General features: G+C 42.8%; 2 protein-coding genes across 3 annotated transcripts in view; one reads left to right on the top strand and one right to left on the bottom strand.

Annotated features, from left to right (window-relative positions):
- Positions 1 to 11,003, top strand: part of MTMR10 (myotubularin related protein 10) — a 35,834-nt gene extending 24,831 nt beyond the window's left edge. The window contains exons 7-16 of the mRNA XM_063412841.1: positions 386 to 557; positions 979 to 1,066; positions 1,232 to 1,320; positions 2,285 to 2,415; positions 2,541 to 2,610; positions 2,805 to 2,875; positions 3,733 to 3,902; positions 4,961 to 5,131; positions 5,964 to 6,146; positions 6,653 to 11,003. Of these exons, the coding sequence (XP_063268911.1) occupies positions 386 to 557; positions 979 to 1,066; positions 1,232 to 1,320; positions 2,285 to 2,415; positions 2,541 to 2,610; positions 2,805 to 2,875; positions 3,733 to 3,902; positions 4,961 to 5,131; positions 5,964 to 6,146; positions 6,653 to 7,252 (1,745 nt within the window). The 3' untranslated portion in view covers positions 7,253 to 11,003. The remainder of the gene's footprint in view (positions 1 to 385; positions 558 to 978; positions 1,067 to 1,231; positions 1,321 to 2,284; positions 2,416 to 2,540; positions 2,611 to 2,804; positions 2,876 to 3,732; positions 3,903 to 4,960; positions 5,132 to 5,963; positions 6,147 to 6,652) is intronic.
- Positions 11,004 to 11,841: 838 nt separating this feature from the next.
- On the bottom strand, positions 11,842 to 26,970 carry FAN1 (FANCD2 and FANCI associated nuclease 1). Of its 2 annotated transcripts, none has more exons than XM_063412839.1 (14): positions 26,829 to 26,970; positions 24,486 to 25,916; positions 22,146 to 22,286; positions 20,591 to 20,786; positions 20,090 to 20,323; positions 19,492 to 19,623; positions 18,288 to 18,396; positions 17,441 to 17,560; positions 16,853 to 17,017; positions 15,758 to 15,923; positions 13,933 to 14,036; positions 13,330 to 13,524; positions 12,846 to 12,974; positions 11,842 to 12,076 (listed from the first exon to the last, which is right to left on the bottom strand). In XM_063412839.1, exons 2-14 carry the CDS (start codon positions 25,792 to 25,794, stop codon positions 11,939 to 11,941), a joined length of 3,138 nt encoding a protein of 1,045 aa, XP_063268909.1. In that variant the 5' UTR covers positions 25,795 to 25,916; positions 26,829 to 26,970; the 3' UTR covers positions 11,842 to 11,938. The 2 variants fall into 2 exon arrangements, with proteins under 2 accessions (XP_063268909.1, XP_063268910.1); XM_063412840.1 differs by lacking the exon at positions 26,829 to 26,970 and adding an exon at positions 26,506 to 26,817.
- Between the last annotated feature and the right edge of the window lie 85 nt (positions 26,971 to 27,055).

The raw sequence follows: 27,055 nt of genomic DNA on the forward strand, positions 1-27,055 counted from the left end.
GCTTTCTTGACATGGTAGCTATTAATGGGTAGCCTGTAAAGGGTACATGCTTTTAAAATGCTGCAAACTTTGGCATATTGCAAAAAGAAAGCCTGTGACTGGAGATAACATTTGTTCCTGAGTGTTAGTATGCCTTGGCTTCTACCAAGCAGCACAGCAGGCCAATTTTATGTTGCTTTTCTAATGAAATTGCAGGGAAAAAATACATTGACATCTTCATGTATCATCAAGCTGCCATTAAATCACCGCTTTCTTGTAATACAACAGTGTGTAATATAGATAATGCTAGTTCTGGTGCTAATGGGTTATTTTTGTAATTAGGGAGGTGAAGAGTTTGATTTTTATTTATTTCTTTAATGGGCATTGATGACTTTCCTTTTCCTAGCAAAGAAGGTGAATGGCATAGACCCAGGAGGTGGCGGTGGCATCGGCAGTGCCGGCGGTCAGCAGACTCCTTTGTTTGAGACCTACTCGGATTGGGACAGGGAGATCAAAAGGACAGGTGCATCCGAGTGGAGAGTGTGCTCAGTCAATGAAGGTTATATGATCTCCACTTGGTGAGTGTCTCTGGGACACCAGCGGGAGGGAATTGGACTTGTCCTGTGTGCCCCACAGCCTGTGTCACACCCAGCTCTGCACTGCACCTCTTAAATGTGCTGCTTTCTGGAGCCCCCAGGTGAAAGATACTGCAAGTCTTGTCCCTAAAGGAGGTGTCCTGTGCCTAAAGGAAAGGTCATGTTTTGGCATCCATTGCTTTGATGCTTCTGTACTTCCATGTGGGACATGCAGTTTCTCACCAGTGTCCTCGGGGCTGTGCCGGTGCTGTGGCTGAGCCCGCACTTGGAACAGTGACAGCCACTCCCCAGGGACTGCTCTGGGACAGCCTCACTGAGCTGGTGACACAGCACTGCAGCAAGAGGGGAGATGGTAAAAAGCACAGGGAAAAGTAACCTTGTTTTATCATGTTTTTTCCACAAGCCTTCCAGAATATTTTGTGGTTCCATCTTCCTTGGCAGATCAAGACCTGAAGCTGTACTCCTACTCCTTCATTGGGAGGCGAATGCCTGTAAGTGTCCTCTTTGTTCTGGTGCTGCTCCTGGTCATTGCACAGTACTCAGCCTGGGGCTGTGTGTGCCAACTAACACAGTTCTGTGCATTAAGGAAAAAATTGGTGCAGAGCAGCTCTAACCTGCACGATTTTGTTGTTTCTTGTGGTTTTTCCCCATGTTAGTTGTGGTCCTGGAATCACCCTAACGGGAGTGCCCTTGTGAGAATGGCCAACATTAAAGATGTATTGCAGCAGCGGAGAATTGATCAGAGGTAAATGATTCGTTGTGTCACTCTTCAGCCAGAGGGTCAGGATAACACCAGTGGTGGCTGGGTGACACAGCAGGGGTGGCAGTGGAGGTGGCCCTGTGTGACACCGCAGTGTTGTAGTGCAGGAACTTTGGAGAGACTGTTCTCTGGATCTGATTCTGGCACAAGTTTTATTCAAGGCCATTCCAGTTTCAAATACTGAATAACTTTTCAGGTTTTAAGGTATGTTTATTTTTTAGGGGGCTAATCATTCAGATGACAGAATTTATTGATAAAAAGATCAGATTTACTGTAATACAGCTTACACTGGTAGAGTTTTTCTTACCTCCTTCAGCAAGACAGTAAAAAAACCCCTTCATTTGTGGCATTGGGAAATACAATTCAATAGATTTTGTGTCACAATGCACATGGTATTTCTGTGAAATAGTTGTCATGCACTGTCCTTAATGAAAGACTGAAGCATTTAGTGCCTTGTGTAGGTAGTTTACAATCTTAGTGGTTTCTGTTCTTTGGTTGAGTTTGCAGTGTGACTTTTTGTAATAGTGCATTGTGTGTTAGAATGGAGCTCTGAGTTTTAGTTGAAACCCTGTCAGATTTCCAGTCCAGACTTCATAAACTTTATATATGTTCTCTTCCTATAACATGGGTAAGTCTTCCTGAAAATGATGGAAAACTAAAAACTGAATAGAGTTAACTGTTAGTCAGCCTACGATTTCATTTCTCAAATGTGATGTTTCAATGATCCAGCATGTCCAGTTTTTTATTTTGTAATTAGCAGACACCAAAAATATTTGAGGTAGTAGCTTTATGGCAGCAGCAATGTATTTCCTGAATATGAACCAGTAAACTTTTTTTTAGAATGAGGTGTGTTTTATGTGGGTTTAACTGTTTGCAGTTAGACAGTGGCACGTTTTCTTGAAAGCCTGTTTCTTGTCCAACAATAAACCTGCTGATCCTTCTCCTGCAGGATTTGCAATGCCATAACTCGAAGCCATCCCCTGAGAAGTGATGTTTACAAATCTGACCTGGACAAGTGTCTCCCCAACATCCAGGAGATCCAGGCTGCACACATCAAACTCAAACAGCTCTGTGTCAATGGTACGCTGGGCTTTCTTTCGTGTGTGGGGCTTGTTTTCCTGCCATGCAGAGAACTCCAGGTGACCTGGCTGACAGGGACTGTTCCTGGAAGTTGTTCTGCAATGTAACTGCTGTCCCTGTTGCAGAGCCCTTTGATGAAACCGAGGAGAAGTGGCTGTCCTCACTGGAAAACACTCGCTGGTTAGAGTACGTTAGGTTGGTACCATTAATCAAATGATGTTCAGTGCAATGTGCAAAGCTTTCAGCACTGTAAATGAGCAGTGCATCAGTTGAAGGATTCTTCCTTTTAATATATAAGTTAGGTAAATATAGATAACCCAAATTTTTTTTTTTTTGTTGTAGAGTGTGAATTTCTGTTAACTGTTAAATCACTTTCTTTTCCTGTCTAGAGCCTTTCTTAAGCATTCTGCTGAGCTGGTCTATATGATGGAGTGTAAGCACGTTTCTGTAGTTCTACAAGGTAATACAACACAGAACATGCTGTAATTATTTGCATTACTGTGATAATGTAGATAAACAGATTTAGATAAAATTAACCTTTATACATAAACCCCATGGCTTCTGAATATCTCAGGCATTTGGGGAACTAGAAGGGAAAATAATTTTGTAATGTGCCTGAACTGTAGTGTAGTCCTTAGCATCAAAGGAATATTTTGAGTCTTTGTGGCTTTTGTTCTGATAATGATGATAGAATCAAAACCTTAGGGTGAACCTTTGTACTGTGTTAATTGGGCTACTAGTCCCTGCATAAGCAAGATCAGTTTAATTCAGAGGTTCTATAGACAAAAGTATTTCACTCATTGCCACTCCTTGTATCTGTGCAAACAGATATTTCAGAGGCAAAGACACTGAAAAACTTGCTCATATCTGTAATTCTGTAATTTCTGTAGTTTTTAAAGACCTGTTCAGCTGGTATATCCCACTCTCCCCATGTAATGGCCTTCCAAAACTTGCTTTGGGGTGGAAAAATGTTGAGAATTTCTAGCAGCATGAACACCCTCCTCCTCAGCACATCTTGGTTTAAGTACTAGGCAGTTGGGTGGGTATTTTTTTCTTGATGAATGCACTGCTGTGCTGGATATGGCAGGAACCCTTTCTACAGGATGAGTCTCAGTTTAAGAAAAAAGAAGTGTGATTTTCTTCTAGTTTGTTGGGGGGGTTTTAACTGTGAGAACAATTGAAACAACTCAAAGTATATTTTAAAGGAAATTCTAAGAAAAACATGAGACCTAGTAGCACCTTTTTTCTCTTTGAAATCTAATTCTGTACATGTGCATTTACCTTATATATTCTGTACATTCTGTATGTTGTTCACAGAGGAAGAGGGCCGGGACCTGAGCTGTCTTGCTGCTTCTCTCATTCAAGTCATGCTGGATCCCTATTTTCGAACAATTGTTGGATTTCAAAGCTTAATCCAGAAGGAATGGGTCATGGCAGGATATCAGTTTTTAGATAGGTGTAACCACTTAAAGAGATCTGACAAAGAGGTAAAGATGAATTGCATTTGCATGTGATCACAGTATCTGCTTGATGTCATCCTGAACATATATTCGTACAGATATCTAAAAGTAAAAATATGTTTTAATACTTTCAAATCTCATTATAGTATTATCAGAGGAAGTAAGTCTTTTTCCAGGGTAGAGATATCTTTTCTTTACCCTCTGTAGCCATGTGAGAACCAGTGAAATACCAGGTGCAATCCAATGGGGTTTATGTTGCTTCAGGGTTACACATGAAAGCGTCTCACTGCTACAAACACTGGCACAGCTCACGTTCCAAACTGAAACCAAAGCAGGTGAGGAGCAGGCTGGAGGGAGGAGTTTAGCTGTGTTTTACCAGTTAGGAGCCTTTTCCAGGGACAGTGCCCAGAGTCACAGAACAAGAACGTTCCCAGAGCCTGGAACCCACAGATAAACCAAGGGCACTGAGCACCAAGTAGAGAAAATATGTGAAGGGATAAAGAAATGAGATGCCAAGAGGGAAGTAATGAAAAGCAGCCATTTTAGCCCTAGGAAAGGATATACTGAAGAGTGAAAATGGGAAGGGAAAATATTTCTAAAGCTTTACATAAATGATGGTTTATACTTTTGCCATTCTCAGGCTGCTATGGAAAAGAACTAGAAAATGTGGTGAGAAATTAAGGTGGCTGAATCATAGGCTCTCCAGTCATTTCAAAGAAAGAAGTAAATACATTGTAGAAACAAGACCAAGTGGCAGGGAAGCACTAATTTGGAAATTAGGAGGGACATATAGATGGCAGAAAGGATTTTTGTAGCTGCAGTATGAGGGGAGCCCAGGAAAGAGCTGACTGTGTTTTTACACAGAAGGGAAAGCTGTGCAAAGGTAGTGCTGAGAAAGGAGTGGCTAAACAGAAATACAGAATGTAACAGTTGCACAGAACCATGAAAAAGGCAAGACTCCAAATAGTTTACCCTATGGTTGAAAAATGTACCAATGGTACAGCCAAATACCATAACTGCAAAGAAATTGGTATGATTTGGGAAAAGCTTACGTTAAATCTGATAATTCCTTTTTCTTTTTGCAGTCTCCTTTGTTCTTGATGTTCCTCGACTGTGTTTGGCAGCTGCTGGAACAATACCCAGCAGCCTTCGAGTTCTCTGAAGTGTACCTGACCATCCTGTACGACAGCGCCCGCATCTCCTTGTTCGGCACCTTCCTCTTCAACTGCCCTCACCAGCGAGTCAAGGAGAGCACTGTGAGTAGAGGGGCTGCCCCTGCGTGTCCCAGGACACTGCAGCCTGCCCCTGGAAATGGCAGCATGCCAGCTAAATGCTTCCTGTGTGTCCTTGCAATGGTCATGCTCTGCTTGCGGAAAAACGCTCCGGTCCCCCGGTGAACACAATCATAACCACTCTCAGGTGACCTGTGCACAGACAGTGACTATCCAAGAAGAAAGTCTGTTGTATTTCTTTGTTGTTTTTTTCCTAGGAAAATGTTGCTACTCGATGCTGTTATTTGTACTCCTCTAGGAAGCAAATCTGTATCTGGAACTCAGAAAGTAGAATGACAGGCAATAAATAGAATTTCACGCTTCAGGCAAACTTTGAAATCTCTTGACATAATTGTTTAAATAGTTGAAAAAGTTGGAGATGCTGCATAAAGTTCCAATAGTAATGGCACAATGGAGCGTTTAGAAAACTGAACACTTAAATTTGTTTTTAAAAGCTGGAGTTTGTCAGAACTGTGTGTAGAAAACATTTGATGCTGATAAAAGTGAAATTTACTTATTTTGTTAAATATTTTCCCTTTAAAGTTGTAGGTGGCAACCTTACAAAGAAGTAGAGCATTGAGGGACTATTGGTGAATTCTCAAAATGCCAGTTTGAGGGTTAAAAGGAAGCCAACAAACAATTTAATATCATTGAAAAGTAACTACACAAACACAGAGCAACTGTTTTCTTCAGCTATCTTGCTGCTCTGTTATGCTACCCTGCTCCTCTTTGCCCAGTAGTTACATGCTGGGTTTAAGATTCATCAAGAAGCCCATTTTCTTTGATTCTAACCTGCCTGCCTGTCAACCTCTTGCAGGAGTTTGCTATAAGCAAGAACATTCAGCTGGGCGATGAGAAGGGCCTGAGGTTTCCGTGTGTGTGGGACTGGTCCCTGCAGTTGTCGAGCCGGGACCGGCTGCTGTTCCACAACCCGCTGTACGTGGGGAAGAGCGCGCCCGGCGTGCACAGCGGGGCCCTGCGCGCCTTCAAGCGCTCCAAGGTGAGCGCGGGGCTCTGAGGGGCTGTGCCCGAGGCTCTGCTCACACCCAGGGCTCGTGCTGGGGACGCTGCAGCTGCCCTTGCATCAGCAGTAGGAGCCTTCGTTGTCTGGGCTTCCCAGCCTAAAGAAATTATTTTCTGTTGAAGTAAAGATGTAAATTGTTGAGCCTTGTGTTCTAGGAGATTTTCTGATGTGGCTGAGTCACTGCCAACATTTGCATTATTTCACCTTTGGAAAAGTGATGACAGGCCATTTCTTCCCCTGAGGCTGTCAGTCTTTTCAGTAAATACTGATTATAAGTCAATCATTTGTTGCTACAAAACCCCATATGTATTTCTTTTTAAAGGCCACAGTTTGCCCTGTGTGCCCTGCAGTAGTGACTCACAAGCTCAGAACTATTTAAAGGTCACAGCATTTCTCTGGATGATGCACTCTGGCAGTTCAGGGAAATTTGCTATTCCAATGAACGTTAGAACTGGAAAATTACCAGTATTTCTTTTCTGCAGAAAAACTACAGCTCCACATTGCGAGGTGTCCCCCCAGCAGTGAAAAACGGACTCATCGGACAGCAGGAGTTCCTTCCAAGAAGAAACTCCCTGATACTAAAACTGAAGCCGGACTTTCTCCAGGCAGCGGAAGGGCAGAGCCACAGCATGGAGCAGTACTTCAGGGACTGGTTTGCCAAGCCCGTCGATTTGCACGGCGTCATCCTGCCCCATCTCTCTGGAACACAAATAAAACTGTGGAAACTCTGCTACTTCCGCTGGGTTCCCGAGGCGCAGATCAACCACGGCGGCTCCATCACCGCGTTCCACAGAGTTTCTGTGCTGGCCGACGAGGTGGACATGTTAAACCGCAGCCTGCGGCAGTGCAAGAGCAACTCCTCCTTGCCAGGCCACTGCTCTGAACTGGATCAAAGCAGGATGTACTTCAGAGCAAATGGTTTCAACGACACCTCAGGCGCCCCAGACTTCCTCTCCTCCTCTTTCCCATTTTCTCCTGTAGGGAACCTGTGCAGACGGAGCATTTTGGGAACACCTTTAAGCAAGTTTTTAAGTGGTGCCAAAATCTGGCTGTCCACCGAGACGCTTGCAAATGAAGACTGAGGTGATGTGGAGGTGTAAAGGTTTGGGGAGAATACAGCATATCATTTCATCTTTTCTAACTTAACACTGCTACATGCGGCATTGAAAGCTGTAATAATTTTTATATACAAATACTACGTAAGATTTGCACAAATATTTAAAAGCAAGGCAAGTCATGCTTCAAATCGCACAATTTTGTCTTTGGTAGTTCTCATCTGCTGGGGCTTCTGCTCCCCAACTCCTGCTGTTCTTGAGGGTTTGGCTCATTACAAGTGATAGAGCATTTCATTAGCTAATTGAGAGGTTTGGTGTGGTCGTTAGTGAGGGTTCTGCTTGAAATACCTTTGTTTTCCCAGATAGTGACTGAAGTGACCCTTTGATAAAACAGCTTGGAAAGCCAAAGTAGTGCAGTAGAGATGAAGTGACAGCTGAAGTCTGGGAATATACTATTTTATCAGACTGTCTCTTCAGGAGTAATACTTACTTGCATAGACACAAACATATTAATACTCCATGACTGATCACCCTACGTTGTGCTAATGCAGTGTATCCATGCAAGGGGTTGTTCCCTTTTCTTTCTCTCCCCAAAATGCATTCACTAACAGCTAGTCAGATTTGTGCTCTTTGTCACAAGCTTGACTTTAGACTATAGAAATCCACATCAGGACAATGCACTGTTAACCTTAAAACATTTACTGTAGATATGGTATTGTAGTAGCTTTAGAAGTGCCTTTAATTGGGAGGAAACAGTAGCAGGATTACTCTAATGCAGCTGACACCCCCCAGCTTTTTAAAACAGATTGTTGTGGCAAGTTCTTGTTCCATCCCCTGCTTCCCCCTCTCCATTTCTGGAAACAAGAGGCATCCAGAAGAAACAGCAGGTGTTCCCTCTTTAAGGTAAGCTTGTGTGTAAGTCCCACAAGATCCTCACCTTTTTATCAAGAGCACCTCAACCACTCAGCGTTATATCCCTGCACAGCTCCCGATCCCTGCCAACCCTCTCCTCGTTTTTTGTAGGATGAAGCAGCTTCCAGCAAACTCACACCTGAGCCCTGCTGGCTCCCAGAGGGGAGCACTGGCCCCTTGTTAGCACTTCCCCGAGGGGGGCAGGTGCTGCAGGAAGGGCAGTGAGTGCTGCCTTCGTGTTGCAGACTGCACATCCATAGGGACAGTGCAATGAACAAGCACTGCCTGAGGGAATTACTTCCAACAGCCTCCCTCTGCTTAATACAGCAGCCTCCTGGTTGTTCTGAAACTTTTGTAAATGATGCCTCTCCCTGGATGCTGTGCCACAAAAGGACTCACAGGGAGAAAGGCAGGAGCGTGAAGAATTCCAGGAGGCTGGAGAAATGTGATGTGTCATTCTCACACGTTAAGGCTCCTGTCAGCTGCTTTCTCTGAACAGCAAGGCTGTATTTTGTATTAAATTATTTCTGTATAAACTCCAATGCTGTTGAACTGACACCGAGCCTCTATCCAGGTGTTGCCTCACCAGTTAAGGCACCAAAGGCCTTACACGATGGACTCAGAGCTGTTCTCAGTTTTCTCAGTGGGGAAAAAAGAAAGCTGCAGGATGGGAATACTCAGTGTATTGGAGTTTAAAAAAAGAGCAGGAGATAGGATTTGGAGAGCTCTGTTTGTTTATACACCCAAACTGATCTTCAGCACAGCCTAAATCTGTGGGGTTTGGCTCCCAGGCTGCTCCCTGACCTCCAAGGCTGTGCCTGTCCTGGGAGAGGGAAGCAAGGCCGGGCCAATGCACAGGTGAACAATGTTGGGGTGGGGGCTTCCTTTTTACCTGAGCACACTTGCAAACCCTGTTCCTATGCAAAGAAGCTGCTGTGTGTGTGCTGTGCACAGCGTGGGCAGGCACAGGCTCTTGGGACACAATGCCAGGTGCTTCTGGGCAACTGTTTGTGAGGAAGAAACGTGTATTCACCTCAATTGCCTAACTATGCTGCAAGATGAGCTGAGCATGTTAAATGGTCCACAAACCAGTTGTGTTTATTTCCAAGCTTGCTGGAGTAGTCATCTCACTTGTTCATTTCAAACGTTTGTATTAATTTCCTTTTGCCATTCCTCTTTTCCCATTAGCTAACTGCTTTCCCTGGCCTGATACTTGACATAAAGACCTCAACCTGTGTGCTTAGTGTCTTTTGGTACCATTTTTTTTTCTTTTAAAATGACAGTTAAAACTATAGTGTCCTTTTTTTCTTTCTTTCCTTAAAAGTATAACTTCTTTGGTTTAAAGGTACCAAAAATGTGTAAATAAATTGCTCCACAAAAGCAGCTGGTGGAATTAAAAAATGTTTAGGCTAGTACCCTTTGGGGGGAAAATGGGTACTATATTTAAAAAGAATTGTCTTTTATAAGGAGATTTCAGACATTTTTACATTTCAGTTTTAAGATGTGTACAGATGCTGCAGAGGATCTTCGTATTTTATATATATAGCATGGGAGAGGGTTAAAAATAATATGCCTTTATAATAAACAAAACCTGTCGAAATATCTATTTGCCAAACAGATTTAAAAAGAAATTTTATACCATTCCAAAAAGGGAGTTAGATAAGCAGAGGCTGAGATTGGGCACCTCCACAGAGAGGAAGGGAAGGGATCCCCCTTTCCCTAGACTTGAAGACAAGGTTCTGCCTCCTTGTGCTGCACGGCCTTGCTGAGGAGCCTGAGCAGCTGCTGTGTCTGTGGGAGTGAACGTGTGGATGCTGCTGCTTCCTCCGAGTGCAGCTCAATACTTTTAGATTCACTTTTGAAAGACAGGTACCAAGTGTTGATTTTGAAACATCCTCCACTCTGCACAGTTGCCTTATCAAGTCACTAGGGACTGTTCTGATAACTTTCAAAAGCAATGTTGGGGTGTGAGTATGTATCTAACTTCTGTGTACAGAATACTGACATGCAAGTGTATATATATATATATGTCTGTGTATATATATGTACACATATTTTCAAATTTTCATTTCTGTTCACCATTTAAAACAAGATACTGTTCAATGCCATTTTCGTGTTGCAAGAGTAGAAAAGCTACCAAGCAGCTCATCCTTTTGTGTTTGCAGAAAATGTGCATTACTGCAGCTGTTCCTGGCTGAGTCATGACTTTGTACCACACAGGGGGAGCTCTGCAGCAGCTGGGCTCAGTGCAGGGCTGGGACTGCAGTGGCAGCTCAGCCCCCAGGCCCTGCCTCCAGAAATGCACTGAGAACTGTGTGTGTGTCTGCCCAGGCCTGTGTGTGTGCTCCATGTGCACCTGCCTGCAATACCACTCTGATCAATTAACTGCCTTGTTTTAATGAAAATGTAGCAAGCTGGGCAAACCTTCTGGCTTATTCTCAGATGGAAAGATATTAAAACCAAAAAAATTCTAACATGTATTTAAGCAAAGGATGAAATTTTACATTTGCCTCTAACCAAGAGACAGAAATCTGTACCTCAAGTTGCTCTAGGCAGTAGTTTCTAATGCTGTTGCCGTGATGGTTTAGAGTTCACCATTTCAACTGAAACTAAAACCTTTGTGCCTGATAATGATTTACTGAGTAAAGTAGCAGTGGCAGGAAGATTATAAAATCCTGATGCTGAGTTGTGAATGTGAAGTAAATTAGAGTCAGTAAAAGTTCCTACCTTTCCACAGTGAACTTCAGGTGGTTTTCTTTCCCTTCCCCTAACAAAAAAAAATGTGCGTGTGTGGTTTTTTCCAGGAATAGCATGGACACTGTGCTATTGAAAGATGATTAATAAAAGTCATGTGCAAATTATCTTATTTCTTGGTATATTCTATTACAGTGTCTGCAGTTTGCATGGTGATCGGAATTTCTGATAGCAGGGGACTTACTCAGTATGAGAATGAAGACTCCAGAGAAAACATGTTGGCTGTGTGTTAAAATTAAGAGAAACCCACAGGATTTTGGTGTCTTAAAAGGGAATTCATCTTTTGAGTTCCAATTGACTGACATACTTCTGAATGAGCAAACACATCAGTTTATGTGGGGCAGAACTGACTCTGCTGAGTGTGCTCATCTTGGCACTGACCAACTCCTGTCTACTACCAGAAATATTTTCCTTTATCCAGGTAATACAGAAGGAGCTGTTACATAAATTACCCTTTCATACACAGCAGCACATTGCTTTAATTAGCATTAATGCTTTCTGCCCTGCTCGCTGCCATCCTTGAGCACCTGTATCTGTTTATGTACAAGTGCAAAATTCAAACACATAATGGGAAATGGGGACAGGCAGAGAACCGCACTGGACCTGACAATCCTGGCAAGGGGCTGAACTCACACCTTGCAAGGAGACTGGCCCAACGTGGTGAATTTAGGCCACAAGGGCACCATGGAAAGGAGCAGGATCTGATGGCCCAATTCTGTATTGCAGAGATGTTCTCAGGGCGTAGCAGTCTGAAGGCAGCTCTTCCTCTTCACTGGGCAAAACCCAGATTACCTCAGAGAGTAAGTTGGGAATTGTGGAGGGAAGGGAAGGGCTCTGCTCTTCTGCACACAAAGTGACATGCAGTAAATCATACTGACAGTTTTCTCAAATTACATTTTAGAATGTTTTGTGCTAAAAAGGACTACGGTCATGTTCCAAGAAACCAGAACTTTAGAAGAAACTCCTTTTAATAAGCAGCAGCAGCCACTGATGTGTGCTGCCCGTTCCTCTGAGAAGCCCCGAGTTCCCCACATGATGCAGCCTCTGTCAGCTGAGGCGTTTGCTCTTGCCCCCAACGTCCTGCACGTGACAAACCTCCACAGCAGCCCCCAGCTCCTGCAGCTCGCTCAGCCACAGCATCTGCTTGGGAGACAGGCGGTCATTGGGGCCCTTCACCTCCACCAGCTGCAAGGAAAGGGGCATGGTTACAAGTGTGTCCCTGGAGGAACTGAAGCTCCCACACTAAAAGTATTTTTTATGGCTGTTATTTGCAATAAAAATTAGTAATAGAGAGTTTAGCACAGTGAAAGGTCCGGTGGGTGCTGAATTATTACCCCATATTTCAAAATGTAACTGTAAGAGAATAAAATTTTATGTAGTAAATATCCACCAAAACAGAGAGAGAAGCCCTGATGAATGAGGATCTCTCACACTGAAAATTTGATTGTGTGCACCCTCACCTCTTCCAGCTGATACTGACAGTAACTTAGTCAGGTGTTCTAGAGAACTAATTTCTGCTATTCAGCTCTGTATCATAAACACATAACAATACACAGATACTGGACAGATGAGCTGTCCAATAGTCTTCCAGTAGCTATTCCACTACCATGCAAGGCACCGTCCGTGACTGTTTACTCCGTCTCTGTGGCAGACACAGACTCAGCTGTTGTAGCCTCAAACAGTCCAGAGTTCCTCTGAGCAGTGCCAGTAGAACTCCTTGCTAACAGGGTCAGTGTGGCTCATTGCTAACAGGTGCTTTACACTGCGATTAACCAGAGCCCGGTTCTCCAGCAGCCCTGTCGGTCTCTGCTGCTCCCTCCGCCCATTAACGCTGCAGCAGCGCTGCCGGAGGAGCAGATAATCACCCAGTGCTGCCACAGGAAATCACAATTTGTGTGGGCTGCCAAGTGCGAGGCTTTACACGAGGGAAGGCGACCGAGCGCTCTGCACACACCTTGAAGTGCGGGCTGTGGGAGCGCCACACGAGCAGGTCGGGCAGGCCCCCCCGGCAGTGCCGCAGGTCCCTGGAAAGGCGCCGGAAAACCCCGCTCAGAAACGATCCTCCAAGGCAAGAGACCAGGCTCTGCAAGAGAGGGTTTGGCAATTGCTTGGGATTGGGTTTAATTTCCTGCAGAACCATTTTCCAACCCTCACAAGGATACTGGATGGCCCAGCTCAGCTCTTCGTTTAGCCTCATGTAACAAGAAAATTAAGATTTTTTTTTTACATCGATTTCCCTGCTGTATTCCCAGCTACTGTTGCAGGAAAATTGATGATAAGAGAAAGCTGCAACACTACCTGTGCAGGGACTTCAGAGCAATAATCCCTAATCCCAATTCCTCCTTCCCACCACTCTCCATCTGCGAGCACACTAGGGCCTTGTGTAATTGGATGTCAAAGCCTAATTGGAGTGCCCATGCTGGGCAGCAGTTACTTACCTGGACTTGCTGGAGGGAAATAAAACGTCCCCAGTTAACCAGGGCTGCAGCTTTTCCCTCCTGAGCGGTCCAGACATCAGCAACCAACTCTGCCAGTGTCTCTGAGGAAGCTGTGTGAAGCTGCTGGAGTCTGGCGTCGATGACAGCCCTCCTGTTCTCATAGAAGCTGTCAGTGTATAAATCCAGGGGGGATGTCTGGATGAAAAGGTAAATAAGCTCTCAGGAACTGCCACCACAGTGGCTATTCCCAGAATGACTATGTCCTGCTTCATATTTTTCTTAACTACAAAGTCGCTCAAACATTGAGTTGATTTATCTTGAATATGCCCACCACATAAATATTTATTAAATGAGGAAAATTTGCATATGTTTTAACACCCCTTCTCTGACTGGGAATCCAGTCTGACACAGCTACTGGTTACTGACAAGGCCCTTGGCAATAAACCAAATATAATAAATAATTAAGTGAAGGAAACACCAAGATCTGTCTGGAAAGTCCCTCAGAATAAAATGTTAAAGTAATCCTAAATAAGATTTTAACATCGTTACTGAGTCTACAGCAGTGGGCAAATAAATTAACTAAAGAAAGCCTTTCAAAATTACCTGATAGGAATTTCTGAACACGTCAGGTATGTCATCCATGAAAATGATGTCCCACATTAGAATCCCATACAGGGTAATAAACGTTGAGCCTTCTCCATGAATACCTAAAAGGCAGAATTTAATGAAAATGGAAACATTAATTTCTACAGCAATGTCATATGAAGAGCCACTGAGCCATCACGACCCAAAGCAGAAATATGCCATGTTCAGGTTCATGGCCAGCTAAATAATGCCTGATGAACCTGACTGCCTTCTGCAAGAGCTGTGCACTGGAACAGGCTGCCAGAGACACTGTGGAGTCTCCCTCACTGCAGCAATTCCACAGGAATCCTGTGCCATGTGCTCCAGAATGGCTCTGCCTGAGCACGGAGGTTGGACCGGGTGCTCCCACTGTGAGCCTTTCCAACCCAAAGCATTCAGTGGTTCTGTGATTCTGTGAACATTCCTAAATAGATGTGTGCACATAGGGAGACATATATATGTATGACTATATATATGTATGTATGCAAACACAAGGAAACACTTTTTCACCGTGAAGGTGATGAAGCACTGGCCCAGAGGCTGTGGACTCCCCCTCCTTGGGGGTACACTAGAGCTGGACATGCTCTGGGAGGGTTGGCTCTTGAGATGAGGGTTGGACAAGGTGACCCCCAGAGCTCCCTGAAAAGCTCAGCCCCTCTGTGATGTGTGTTTGCCATTAGTCTGTTAGTACAATATACTATCTATAGTAGTATATGTAAACATGTCACACATACAGATCCCAGAACATGTATGTTGTTATATAATATAACACAGTGTATACGCATTGCACATGCATGATACCTCACACATATGAGAGAGTGAGCATGTGTGTGTTGGGGTGTGTGCATGGGGCTGGCATGGCCATTCTGGATCTTCACTAAATCACACACGGCCACTGTGTGCTCAAAACTGCACTGAGCCCAGGAGATCTCAGCCTGAAGATGCTGAGTGAGTGGGAGTGAGGAACTGAGTGGGGATTTCAGCACCATTCTCCCACATTCTAAGTATTGTTCCCTTCCTATTTACCTTTCTGATATGGCCACTTTTGCTACAACAATAGCATCAGTAAAATAAAACTATATTATATATATAGTTTTATATATAAAACTATAAAAAATATATGAACAATAGTTTATACACATATAAAGGATAACTATATATATATTATAGAAAGATACAAATTTTATTTTTAAAAATAGCCTACCTTTTTGAATTTTCATTTTTTCCTGTAAAACAGACCTATATATTCTTCCTAGTTGATGGCTTTTCATAGCTCCTAAATCGTAAAAATACATGAAAAGCTACTAATAGAGCCTTTTAAAAAAATCCTGCAGCGCTGTGCTGTTAGTATATACTATTTTCATGGACATTTAGTACCAAGAATCAGTGGAGGTTTACACTTCATTAGTGACACTCCCTTAAATGATAATGTTAGCATTTTACCCTAAACTGTTTTACCCTTGGCTGTTCAAGGGTAAGGAAGGCAAAGTAAGACATTTTCTGTGCAGACAAAGAAAAAACATTGGGGTTTTTCCTAATACATTTCAAAACCACCTTTGGTAAACGAGGACAGCAGATCATTAAAGGCCAGGAAGCAGCTCAGGTTGAAAATACGTGTTAGAGCACTTTGGTGAGGAAGTGAGGAATTAGAGGTGTTTGGGAAGGAAACAGAAGCAGCCCAAAATCTGGTCAAATGAAATCAGCTAAAACTGGTCTGTTAACTAAACTGATTAGTAAATAGTTTCTTTACTCACTCCCACAGTTACTTTACTGCAAAATACGCCCAAACCAACAGTGCTGTTACCCTGATCAAAACCATTCCTCCTGTAGTGAGTTAATGCCAGCTCCTCAACTGAGCACATGACTGTGGATACACTGCAGTCTTCTCCTTCTCCATCACCAATATCCTCCATGAGAAACACAGATTTTCCCATTCCCGTCTGAGGACACATCTTTCCACTGATTGTAACCTGAACATATTAAAACATTTGGTTACTTTCCAGCATCACGTTTAAAAAACTTTAGCCCAAAATCCCCTCTTCAGTTTTCTTGAAATCAGAACTAGATTTGTTTCCAAAAATCAACTGAATGAAATTTAACCCGTCATTCCTGTGAAATCATCCTGTTTAGCTTTTATAAACCAGCACATTTTTAAGAAAACAAATGCCTAGCAAAAATTCTGGGCAGATGGGAATGTAGCCTTTCTATATGCAGGACCAGGAGAGAAACCACAGAAAACTGAGGAGACAGACTCTGGGCTGAGACAAAGAAGGGCTGCAGGGAGACATGTGGTGAGGAGGCTGACAGAGGAAGTGAGGCTCTACTGTGATTTTGCCCAGACAGAATTATCTTTACAATGGTATGTTAAAGACAGATTTTAAAAAATCCACTCTAATATGATGCAAGTGCCCCACACTGAATATTTGCATAACACATATTTAGAGTACATAACTTCCAAAGGCTCCTAAACTAACAGTGGCATCTTTTTTGGCCATTAATTTAATGCTGACAACATGCTAAGGTTACTGTTACTTCTTCTAGCACACAGAATGCTTGGCCTGCAGCCACCAGGAGCAATGCACTGATCTAATCAGACTCTTGAGCCAGAAAGGCTCTGAGGGCATTACTGCTAAATTAGTGGAGTTTATGGCTGATCACATCCATAACAAATATAAAGCAATGCAAATCAGATCAGAGTACAGCTGACTAACTTCAGATAAGAAGCTGACCAACACAGAAGTATTTGATGACAAGAGGCTTTTGTTTTAGAAGCACATTTGTATTCCTTTCCCCACACCGTGTCAGTGAGAGGTTGGTGCACAGCACGTAACAAGTGTCCCAGAGTACTTTTCCCTGTCAGAGGTCAGAAGAGCTCAGGAGCTGCTGCTCCCCTGCTTACGTGTGTGACGTGGTGCACGGCGAGGAGGGGCAGGTCCTGCAGCAGGCCCTGCAGGTGCCGGCAGCTGGGGGAGTCCCTGATGCGCAGGGCGCGCTGGCACAGCGACAGGCGGTGCCCGGTGCGCACGGCCGGCTCTGCCAGCGCCCTCCGGATGCAGCCCACGGCCTGGCAAACACAGGGGCACAAACAGCAACTTACACACACCTCTGCACACCCCTCTGCCAAGAACAACTCATTTAAGCACAAACTCGTGAGTGTAACCACGACCAAACAGGACAGGGCCGCCTTGCTGACTGATGTGAAGCTCTAACCAATGAGTAACATTTTACACAAGGAGGTTTCTGGATTCAAATTTACACTGGTATTGTAAAAAAAAATTCCTCTCAGTTTCTACTGATCAGTATAAGATGAAGGAAGTGGATTCATTTTCTTAGTTGAAACTGGTTGTCTGACCTTAGGATTCCTAACAAAATCTGCATTTTTAGGAGACTCTACTCCACCACTCTTTCCATAAGAAATACTTTTAAAAAATGTTTTCAGACAATGCCTACAGTGTTTCCAGCTTTCCAGCAGCAGTTGTGACAATACCTTCTTAGCGTTTTTCAAGTGCTGATGTAAATTCAGAGCCAGCCGATCCCACCATCTCCCTCTGCTGTCAGCACAATACACGTCCTGGGCCAGGAGGCTCTGCAGCTGCTGCACTGCTTCCTGTGGCAATGGGATTGGACCTTGGTTAATCGGGTCACAAACCAAGTTCAAGCTAGCTTCTCACTCTCCCTTCTGATTATGAATACTTCAGAAACTTTGTCTCTGGACAATCCAAAGGTACTTTTTATTCCACTACCCAATATATGCATTTCAGATCCATACGTGTATCTTTAAAACCCTAGAATACAGAGATCTTTATGTAAACTTAAAGGTTAGCTGCCAAAATACAGTATTTTTATCCTTTCTGTATCCCTTATTGTAGATGAAAAATATCTTAAGTATTACATGTTGCTTTTTTGCAGAGGTGAAGTATTTTTCAAAATAATCTGATTTACTTTAACATATAAGTCAGAGGCCTTTGGAGATGTTAGTTCCCTAAGGAAGAGGCAGGGATTTCTAGAAGACTTCTCTCTCAAGATTTTTCTTATTTCAAAGCAATAGCCAAATCTAGTGAAACACAGGTATCTTTAAATAATGAAACAAGCATATCTCAGCAATAATTTTATGGTGTATTACACATGGTGGATCTTCAAAGCATACACAGAAATCAAAACAATTTAAAACTTTCTAAAGCAGTACAAAAAAAGGCTCTTTTCCCTTAAAAGTAACATATTACTAGAACTGTGGCAAACCCTGGCAAACATTACCACCATTTTCCAGCCCCATCAGAAATGTAAATTGATGTATAAAAATTAAGCACATATTTCTATTCACCTCACCACTTTACCTTATACTTGTGAAGTCTCTGCAGAATTTCAACTCCTTGAGAAAGGATTCTTGTGTACACCCAGCCAACTGTGAAACGTCGCAGGTAATCAGGTAAAAGTCTGTGATAGCTGAAAAATAAGAGCAGTTCAAATCAGAATAATTATGTCGGTTTTACTAAGAATACTTATACCTAAAGCATTTACCAAATCAGTTACCTTATATATCCAAATTGATCTGAAATGAGTTTCCCAGCTGCAAGAACCCAAGCGTAAGGCATTAGTTTGGCTTAGGGAGCAGGTGCCAGCTGTACTTGCACAGCATATTTTAGTTTCAACACCAGTAGAATTATCAGTTAATCAGTTTTACAACAGACACAAAAAAGTAACTTACTACATCATATTTTGTTACCAACTCATTCTCATAAGTCAGCAGTTTACCTTCAGAGACAAAGCTGAACACAAGAAAAAGTCTTGAGCAGGAATTTCCTGCCTTAAAAGAAGACTAACATCTTTTCAGTAGGCACTTCTGTGTTTCAGGACAAAGTCTTTTGAATGTCTTATTAAAATCAAAATAGATTTGTCCACTGTCTTCAGTGTAAAATGGAACAGACCTCCAAATGACCCTCTGTGAACATTCTTTTAAATCAGTTGCCATGGAATTGAATATAATGCCAAACATAAGGCTTTAACTTGTGGTGTTATCATTAAGCCAGAAAACAAAATAATTAAAAGAAAAACTGATGAAGAGCACTTCAAACCCAACACGTTATTTTAGTTCTCAGATATTCAGTAACATTTCCTGAGCAACACCCCCTTGGAAATCTAAAGACATGAATAACCCAGCATGTTTTCCCATTACATTTGCAACATCCTTTTGTTCACAGTCAATTTTTATTTTTGTTTATTGCCATTTGTTAGGAACACATTAAAAAAAACCAAACTATGACAAGGGACAAACAGGGCTCTTGTTCTCCTGTACTGGCACACAGAACAGAACTGTTTTAGTGCTATATCCATGCCTACCAACTCTTTCTCAACGTTTTATAAAACAGGTCTTTTCATATTGTAACTCAAAAGTGGAGCAATCAGGAAGTTCCAAGCTTTCAAGAACATTAAAATCTTTTGCTTTCTCAGGTTTAAATAACATCCCTAGTTGATAAGCCTCTCTCCAAAGGAAAAGCACCCAAGGTAAGATAATTCACTTAATAGTTTCCAGTTCACTACCTCAAAGAGTGGTGATCCTTCAGCTCACTCCAGGTTTCTTTAGCACTCAAATAGAGATGATTAGCTTCTTCCCAGTTCCCATTTACCATTGCAGTGGCTATATCATTTGACAGATGAACAGCAGTTGCATACCTGTGGTAAAAAACCACAACTTTATTACGCTTAAAAAGCATATGTAGTTGAAAGAAATAAATTCTTTCCTTTCCAGTCTCCAAAGATATTGAACCATGCAGCCACCTTTATACTTAACTCTTGTAGGATTAACAGAGTTTAAACTAGTAGGGCACATTACGTTTAAATTTACTTACCACTAAAGAATGTAATTTTGTTTAGCTTAGAATCAGCACAGCAAATGAAGAAACAGCTTCACATCATCCTGAAGCAAACAAATAAGCTATTTTGTTTCAAAATGCAAGCCACTGTGAATTACAAGTAGCTACCTCCATACAAAAAATGTACTTAAAATAGTTGCAAAATTAACACTTCGACATATTTACATCTGGAGTTCTACATCTGACTTCTTATTTGCCTGCACAAGTGCTGCAGTAAAGCATTTCTAGAAATAAACAGATGTCCAAGTAGCCAAAGCTCTCCCTACCTGATGAGGTCCTCTCTGTCCTGGAAGACCTGTGTTTTCCTGTTCACTGTGTAACTGGGGAACACCATCTGCCCCATGTTTGCCCTCAGCACTGTGGAGAGCAGGCCTTGCCCAGCACTGCCAGCCTCCTCCTCCTCCAGCGACTCGGGCAGTGAAAACAGCAGCAGGATCCGGGAAAACACAGCCCGAGCATCCCTGCAGACCCTCACACATTTTCCAGCCATGTCCTTCACCCTGGAGGGACAAATAAAAATATTATTACATGGTTTTTACCATGACTTGTAAAAACTAAAATATACCGAATAAAGTATAACTATTTTTCAAGCCAATTAATGCATATACTTGATTTTCCTTCTTTGACTCACTGTGAGATGAAATGTAATGCCACCCTTTTTATGAATAAATTTACTAAATGCATTCCTCTCTTGAAAAGGCATCTAGATTTCAGTCATTTGAAGCACGACTTCCATTCACCTGCAAAACTGAGCTGTAAACATTTACCTTTTTAAAATCACTGTCCCAATACCAGCCTGACTCCTGCTGAAGATCGAACGCTGCTTTGACAACTTCAGAAAATCATCCACAAGTTGCTGCTTCTGACCATTTGGGTTTGGCAAGTGAAAGATCTTTGCCAGTGTTTTTAGCTCAGGGGCTGAAAGCAAATCCAACCCTTCACACAGGTCTTCCAATTCAGATTCTAAAATAAAATTATCCACATATATTCGTTGTGTTACACACATACACTCAAGCAGCACCTCACAGTACATTCACACAACCGAGTAATAATCTAATGATTTAGGTTTGATGCCTGAAAGATAGGCTGGAAATAAAACCCCACAGACCAGTGTCTATAGATCAGGTATTTGTTTATTACAGCACTGGAGGTGAGGGGGATTTCTCCTCCTATCTCACCCACCCTTATCAAGTGCCCTGGTGTATTTGTACAGTAAATATTACTGAGTGTTACTGTCTCACTACAACATCATCACCTGTGCCCCAGAATTCATTTACACTGCAGGATCTCAAGGTTATAGAGAGTTGTTTTGCACTGCACTTGTGCCTCCCAGTTCAGAGGTTACTGGGGGTCTTTGATAAAGGCTTCCAAGGTCTTCTTCACATCTCAACTCTTCAACTTTGCCTTCAGAGCAGGTGCAGTTATGGTGTTCTTTGGTCTGTCTAGTCCTAACCAGCCTAAATTCTTTATTTTGTGGCTAATTGGCTTTACATTTGCCAATTTCTCATTAGCACTGTACTTATCTATCCATAAAGCTATCCACCTGGTGAGTTTTTTTCTTGTTTTTTGTCTATTCAGCATTAAGCAACTAGTTAACAATATACTCCATTACATTGTATAGAGAGTTATTTACATCAGGTTATATAGGTAGAAAAGTTACGATTCAGGTTATATAGGTATAAAGGTTATTTACATTAGGTTATAAAGGTATAAAAGTTACGATTCAGGTTATATAGGTATAAAGGTTATTTACATTAGGTTATATAGGTATAAAAGTTATGATTCAGGTTATATAGGTATAAAATGCTATGACTCAGGTTATATTGATATCAGGTTAGATAGATAAAAAGGTAAAGATTTAGGTTATATAGATATATCAGGTTACATTGATATCATAATTCAAGCTATATAAGCACCTTGTAACTTTGACCTAAGTTATATAAGCATCAGGATCTTCAAAAATGCATTAACAATGTTAGCTGGTTCACCCTGAAATTCTTCTGCACCTTCTTCTGGACCTTTTCACAGGTCTGCTTTGAAGGAATGGAATAACCAGAAAAAGAACACCCTTTACAACTTCAAAACAACTGCAAAGATTAAAAAATTCTGTTGAGTTATAAAATAAAATGCTGCTCAGAAAAACTGGTCTTCTCTATTATCTAATTTGCACTTTTGTATTTTCAGAAGGCCACTCATCTACCTGAAGCCTTTATTCTGCTCCTCTATGCTCTTCCCTAGGCACAGACAAGCATTGATCTCTGACATGGCACAACTTCAGATTTTATTTGGAGTATTTTAAAGGTTTATTAATGCTGGCCTTACCTGTTTGTAGAAATCTGGCTTCAGCCAGTTCTTCAATTATGGGTGACAAATCCACACTTATCTCCTCATACTCTATTTTGTTCACCTTTAACCAGTTCAGCTTGCGTTGGAAGAGTCTCACATACAACTTCTGCCCACCAACTGTAAATTTTATTTAAAGCAGAGAAGGACAAAAAGAAGAGTACATTCTAAACACAGTACTAGGCACAATCACCACATTAACCAGAAAAATTGCTTTGGTGCTAGTACTCTTTAAAGCACATTTTCAATCTCCCTGTGGTCTACAATCAGACTTGGTAAAACACCAGACTTACCTTTCCAAGTAATTAATAGGTTTATTAGAATCTTTAAGTTTTGTTAGTGGAAAAGTATTAGAACGTATTTTGTAAGTAATGTACATAACTGAAATACATTTTGACATGCTTACCCTTCAAAAAATATTTAGTTTTATAAGAAAATAGAACTTCATTTTTCCGTCCTGTGTTTTGTGTTGCTAAACAGGTCTTTTTGCTTTCTTAAACAGTTATTAAATAACCAAATATTTCATGCTAGGGAACAAAAGAAGCTACAGTTTGACAGAATAATTTCATAATCAAAGAATACCTCTGTGCAGAACTCTTCAGGTTCTTATTTTTCCAAAGATAGGCTAAATTATGCTAATATATCTACTGAAAACAACAAGAAAAAAAATCTCCTATTAATTTGATTTTTATCAGGGAAATATTCTTTTAAAGTACCTTTTAAAAAGACTTGAAATACTACTGATGCTGAAATTCAACAAAACAGCTTATTAAATTTCAGCTGAAAATAGTGTAGCTATTATTACTGCATTCAACAACCTTTTGACTACTTAAATTAACCCCCACTAACATCAAAAATTTTTACCCATGTGCTGCTGCATAACTGAAACTAATCATTAATAAAAAGCACTGAAACACTACTGGACCTAGACATACTTAAGAAATGGCAGATAAACATTAAATGTTTATTTAACAATTCTCCTGTCCTTATAAGACTTTTTCAGCCTTTTCTTTAATAGAATCTTTCCAGGATCAGTTCACTGGGAGAACCACATTCAGACATGTAAGCTTGTCATCTTCTCTGTGGGGTTTTAACTCCTTTAGAGTCTGTCTCCAGTTTTTATCGTTCTGGAGAAAGGAAAAAGGTTAACACGTGGACATTCTTTCTCCAGACCAAACTAGGGCTGCACTAATAATTTCATAATAAGCTTCATAAACTTACACTGAGTTAGAGACAACTCAGTGAAGAATGTTTGACATTTCAGCAGAAAATAATTCAGTACTGGAAAACACCTATATTTAAGCAACTTCATAGTACTAAGCAGGTGTGGGGGCTTTTTGTGTTATGATAACTGAAAGAAGATGCTTGGGTAGAAACTTCTCACATGGGATAAATAACTCATCTACCTGAACTTTTCAAGTGTCCTGCCTGGTATTTCTTGAAGGCAATGACATCCATCTGTCAGCTGTCCAGGATTTGTTATCTACTGCCTTAGTGCTATCCTCTCACTTCTCACAGCTCAACTGCTGCACCTTTCCTACCCTGCAAAGAGAGATTGTTTCATCTGTGACCCTCACATCCAGTGCAAACGTGGATTTATCAGCACCACTGTGCAGTAATTGTTTCTGTATTCCCAACTCACGTGAGAGGGGAATTCTGAAATCACACCACTGAAAGAGAAACTAGAAGTTCTTTAACAGAACAAGCTCCTGTTACTGATCAGTGTCCCTCATGTGCAGGGAACAGTGTGGAAATGGGGAAGGTGTATCCTGAACATCTCTGTTAGTGTTTGTCAAAGTAGCCAACACCTGCATACACTACTGGCCTAACTGAGTTTATTCCTGGATTTTGGATGCAAATGATGTGCATCTATTGCTTGCCTCAGAGAGCCATTAACAAGACTTTTGTTGCATTCTTTCTTTATATATTCCCCTTTAACTACCACAAGATAAACCAGGCATTACCAGGCTCCAAGATGTCACTACTGTAATATTCTTATGGTCTGGGGGGCACCAATGGGCTCTGCAGACCCCCCTCAGGTTTGGCTGCCTGTGTCCATGGCCAGCTTAGATCCATCAGGATGGAAGCCAGGCTGCTGGGAGGGCTGTGTGAGGCTGTGTCCCCCCGTTCTCTCAGGAGCTACACCTAACAACATTTATTTATAAAGCCACTGAGGGGTACATCCCAGAAAAAGGAGCTTCTTCTCTTAAAAAATTCATCAAGTTAAGTTGTCAATTGATGTGGCACTTCTCACACAACTATGTAACAATGCTCTCTACAAGAGGGAATATGAAAATACATATTTTTAAAAAAAGATACCTGATAATTTGTAGAACTTGGTTACAACGTTCAAATCTTGCTCATTAAATAGTCTGACATCATCTTCATTCTCCAATACTGCTCGCAGCACTACTAAAAAATTCTGGAGGTAGTATGGGTGTCGAGGAGAGCTGGGCACAGAGAGGACCTCATTTATTTTGTCTAGAATGTCCCCAGTGGAATCCTGAGGTTCTGCCTTTTCCACAGTTTCCAACAAAGTATGGTTCACGTCATTCTTAAAGTCTTCAAGAACTTCCACAGGAAGTACCTCTGCATCATCCCTGCTAAAGCAGTTTTCTGTCCCACAGTTCACTTCTGCCTCTGAGGGAGTAACCTCAGCGTGGGGCTGAGTCTTGACTTCCAGATTACTGGTCAGCTCTGCTGAAGTATGGATGGCTAGAGATGTTCCAAATTTATCAGGACTAAGCATCCCACCTTCAGACCTGCTTTCTGCTTTGGTGCTCCTTGTACCAGATGGGAACCTTTTGTCATTACTGTTATCAGCCAGTAACGGTACTTGAACCACATCCACAAGATCTTCTCGATCACATTTATTTATTTTCTTTTGAAATTCAGCTTCCCTCTTTGAAAAGTTTTGCTCCTGCTCCTCTCTCTGAGAAGGCTGATTCTCTTTCTGAGAACTCTGCCCAGCATCAGTCTCATCACCATCATCAGCATCTGGAGCTGCAGCACTTCCACAGGCGCTGTGAACAGCTGGAGGTGAGGAGTTGATCTCTTCATACAGGACCTGTTTTCCTCCCTGCAGACAGCGTCTTCTGGACAGTTTTGAAGACAAGCTTCCCAAGGAGACTGTTCTGACTGTTCGAGCCTGGAGTTCATTGTTAACATTCAAGAGTGAACTATTATTGCTAAAATAAGGACTAGTCTGTTGTGCTGCACTCCCTCCTGCTTGCAACAAATTACTTTTGGAAGGGCTTGTTTCTAGATTTAAGAGGTTTTTTGAAAAATGTGAGCTGAAATTATTGTTCAGATTTGCAGCTGGGGGACTTTTATTCCTAAAAGAATTCAGTGTAGCATCAATGGCATCAATCTCACCATGGTTCCTCTGACACGTTTCATCAATGTGCTTATTTATTCCAAATCTTGGCACCAATTGCCCACACATGGGACAGCTAATTTTGGCAGGGGGGACATTGTTAAAAAAGGAAGTGATAGAGGATGATGCCGAAGGTGTAGATGGTGTTCCTGTAACTTCCACTTTTTTTGTTGTTTCTTTTTTCTTCTTATTTTTACTGAGTGACAAACTTACTTGGGATCTTTTGATTCCTGAAGACCTAGCTTCTGCCATTACAAAACTTCACAGGAATTACATGGTACAGACAACTCCATTCAGGCCATATTTCTTTATTCTGAAATACTTAAAAGATTTTTCTTGGCTTTTCCTTTTCCATCTGTAATCCTCTGACATACCTTAAAAAAAACCAACATTGAATGAGTGGTCTTCTCAGGTACCAGATGCAACCAAGATAAACAGAAGAGAAGCAGAGAAGTCAAGCAATCCTTAACTTACAATGCTACTGTCCTTTAGCTTGCCTTACCAGGCAGGAAAGCACACCACAGGCAAGCTGAGCACCCAGCTGCCTTTAAATGAATTAATAAATGGCAGATTATTCGCCAGTTTGCATTTACTTGCGTAAACCTGGAATTCAAACAGCAAGTCCTCTAATTTTCACAGAACAGTCAGGGTTGGAAGGCACCTCTGGGGATCACCCGGTCCCAGCCCCGGCCCAGGCAGGGTCACCTGGAGCAGGGCACACAGGAACACGTCCAGGTGGGTTTGGGATGGCTCCAGAGAGGGAGACTCCAGGACCACCCCGGGCAGCTCTCCCCATGCTCTGCCACCCTCAGTGGAAAGTTCTCCCTCATGCTGAGGGGAAACTTCTTGTGTTTTAGTTTATGGCCATTGCTCCTCGTCCTGTCGCTGAGAACATTTTATCTTTGTCTTGTTTGCTACCGACAGCCTATTTTCCGTGCCAAGCACGGTATGCACAGCACTCACCGGGCTGCCCCGCAGCCCTCCCCCTCACGGCTGCCGAGCCTGCCCGAGCCCGTGGTGCGCCCGGGCCGAGCTCTGCCAGGGCCGGGGGTCAGGAGCTGCCGGCGGCCCCAGACCGCTGTCCAGGGCCTCGGGATGGCGGGGCCCAGGTTCCCGGGAGGTTCCCGGTGCTGCCATCCTGACATGCCCGCTCCTCGCCGGCCCGCCGCCGCCGCCGCCCCTCCCCGCGCTGGGACCCTGTCGGCCGCCCGTGCCCCCGAGGAAAGGGGCCCAGCCGGAGCCCCCACAGCCCGGCCGGGCCCGGCTCTCCGCCCTTCCCCACGCACCGGCAGCGCAGCCGCTCCTCGCTCCCGGGCCGTGCGGGGCCGGGCCGCGCCGTGAGGGCCGGGCCAGCGCTCCCGCCCGCCGCCAGGCCTGAGCAATGCAGCGCCGATGGCGGGGCCGCGCCGTGAGGGCCGGGCCGGCGCTCCCGCCGCCGCCAGGCCTGAGCAATGCAGCGCCGATGGCGGGGCCGCGCCGTGAGGGCCGGGCCTCGCTCCCGCCGCCGCCAGGC

Source organism: Prinia subflava, chromosome 15, assembly GCF_021018805.1.
Source record: "Prinia subflava isolate CZ2003 ecotype Zambia chromosome 15, Cam_Psub_1.2, whole genome shotgun sequence".
Lineage (NCBI taxonomy): Eukaryota > Metazoa > Chordata > Aves > Passeriformes > Cisticolidae > Prinia > Prinia subflava.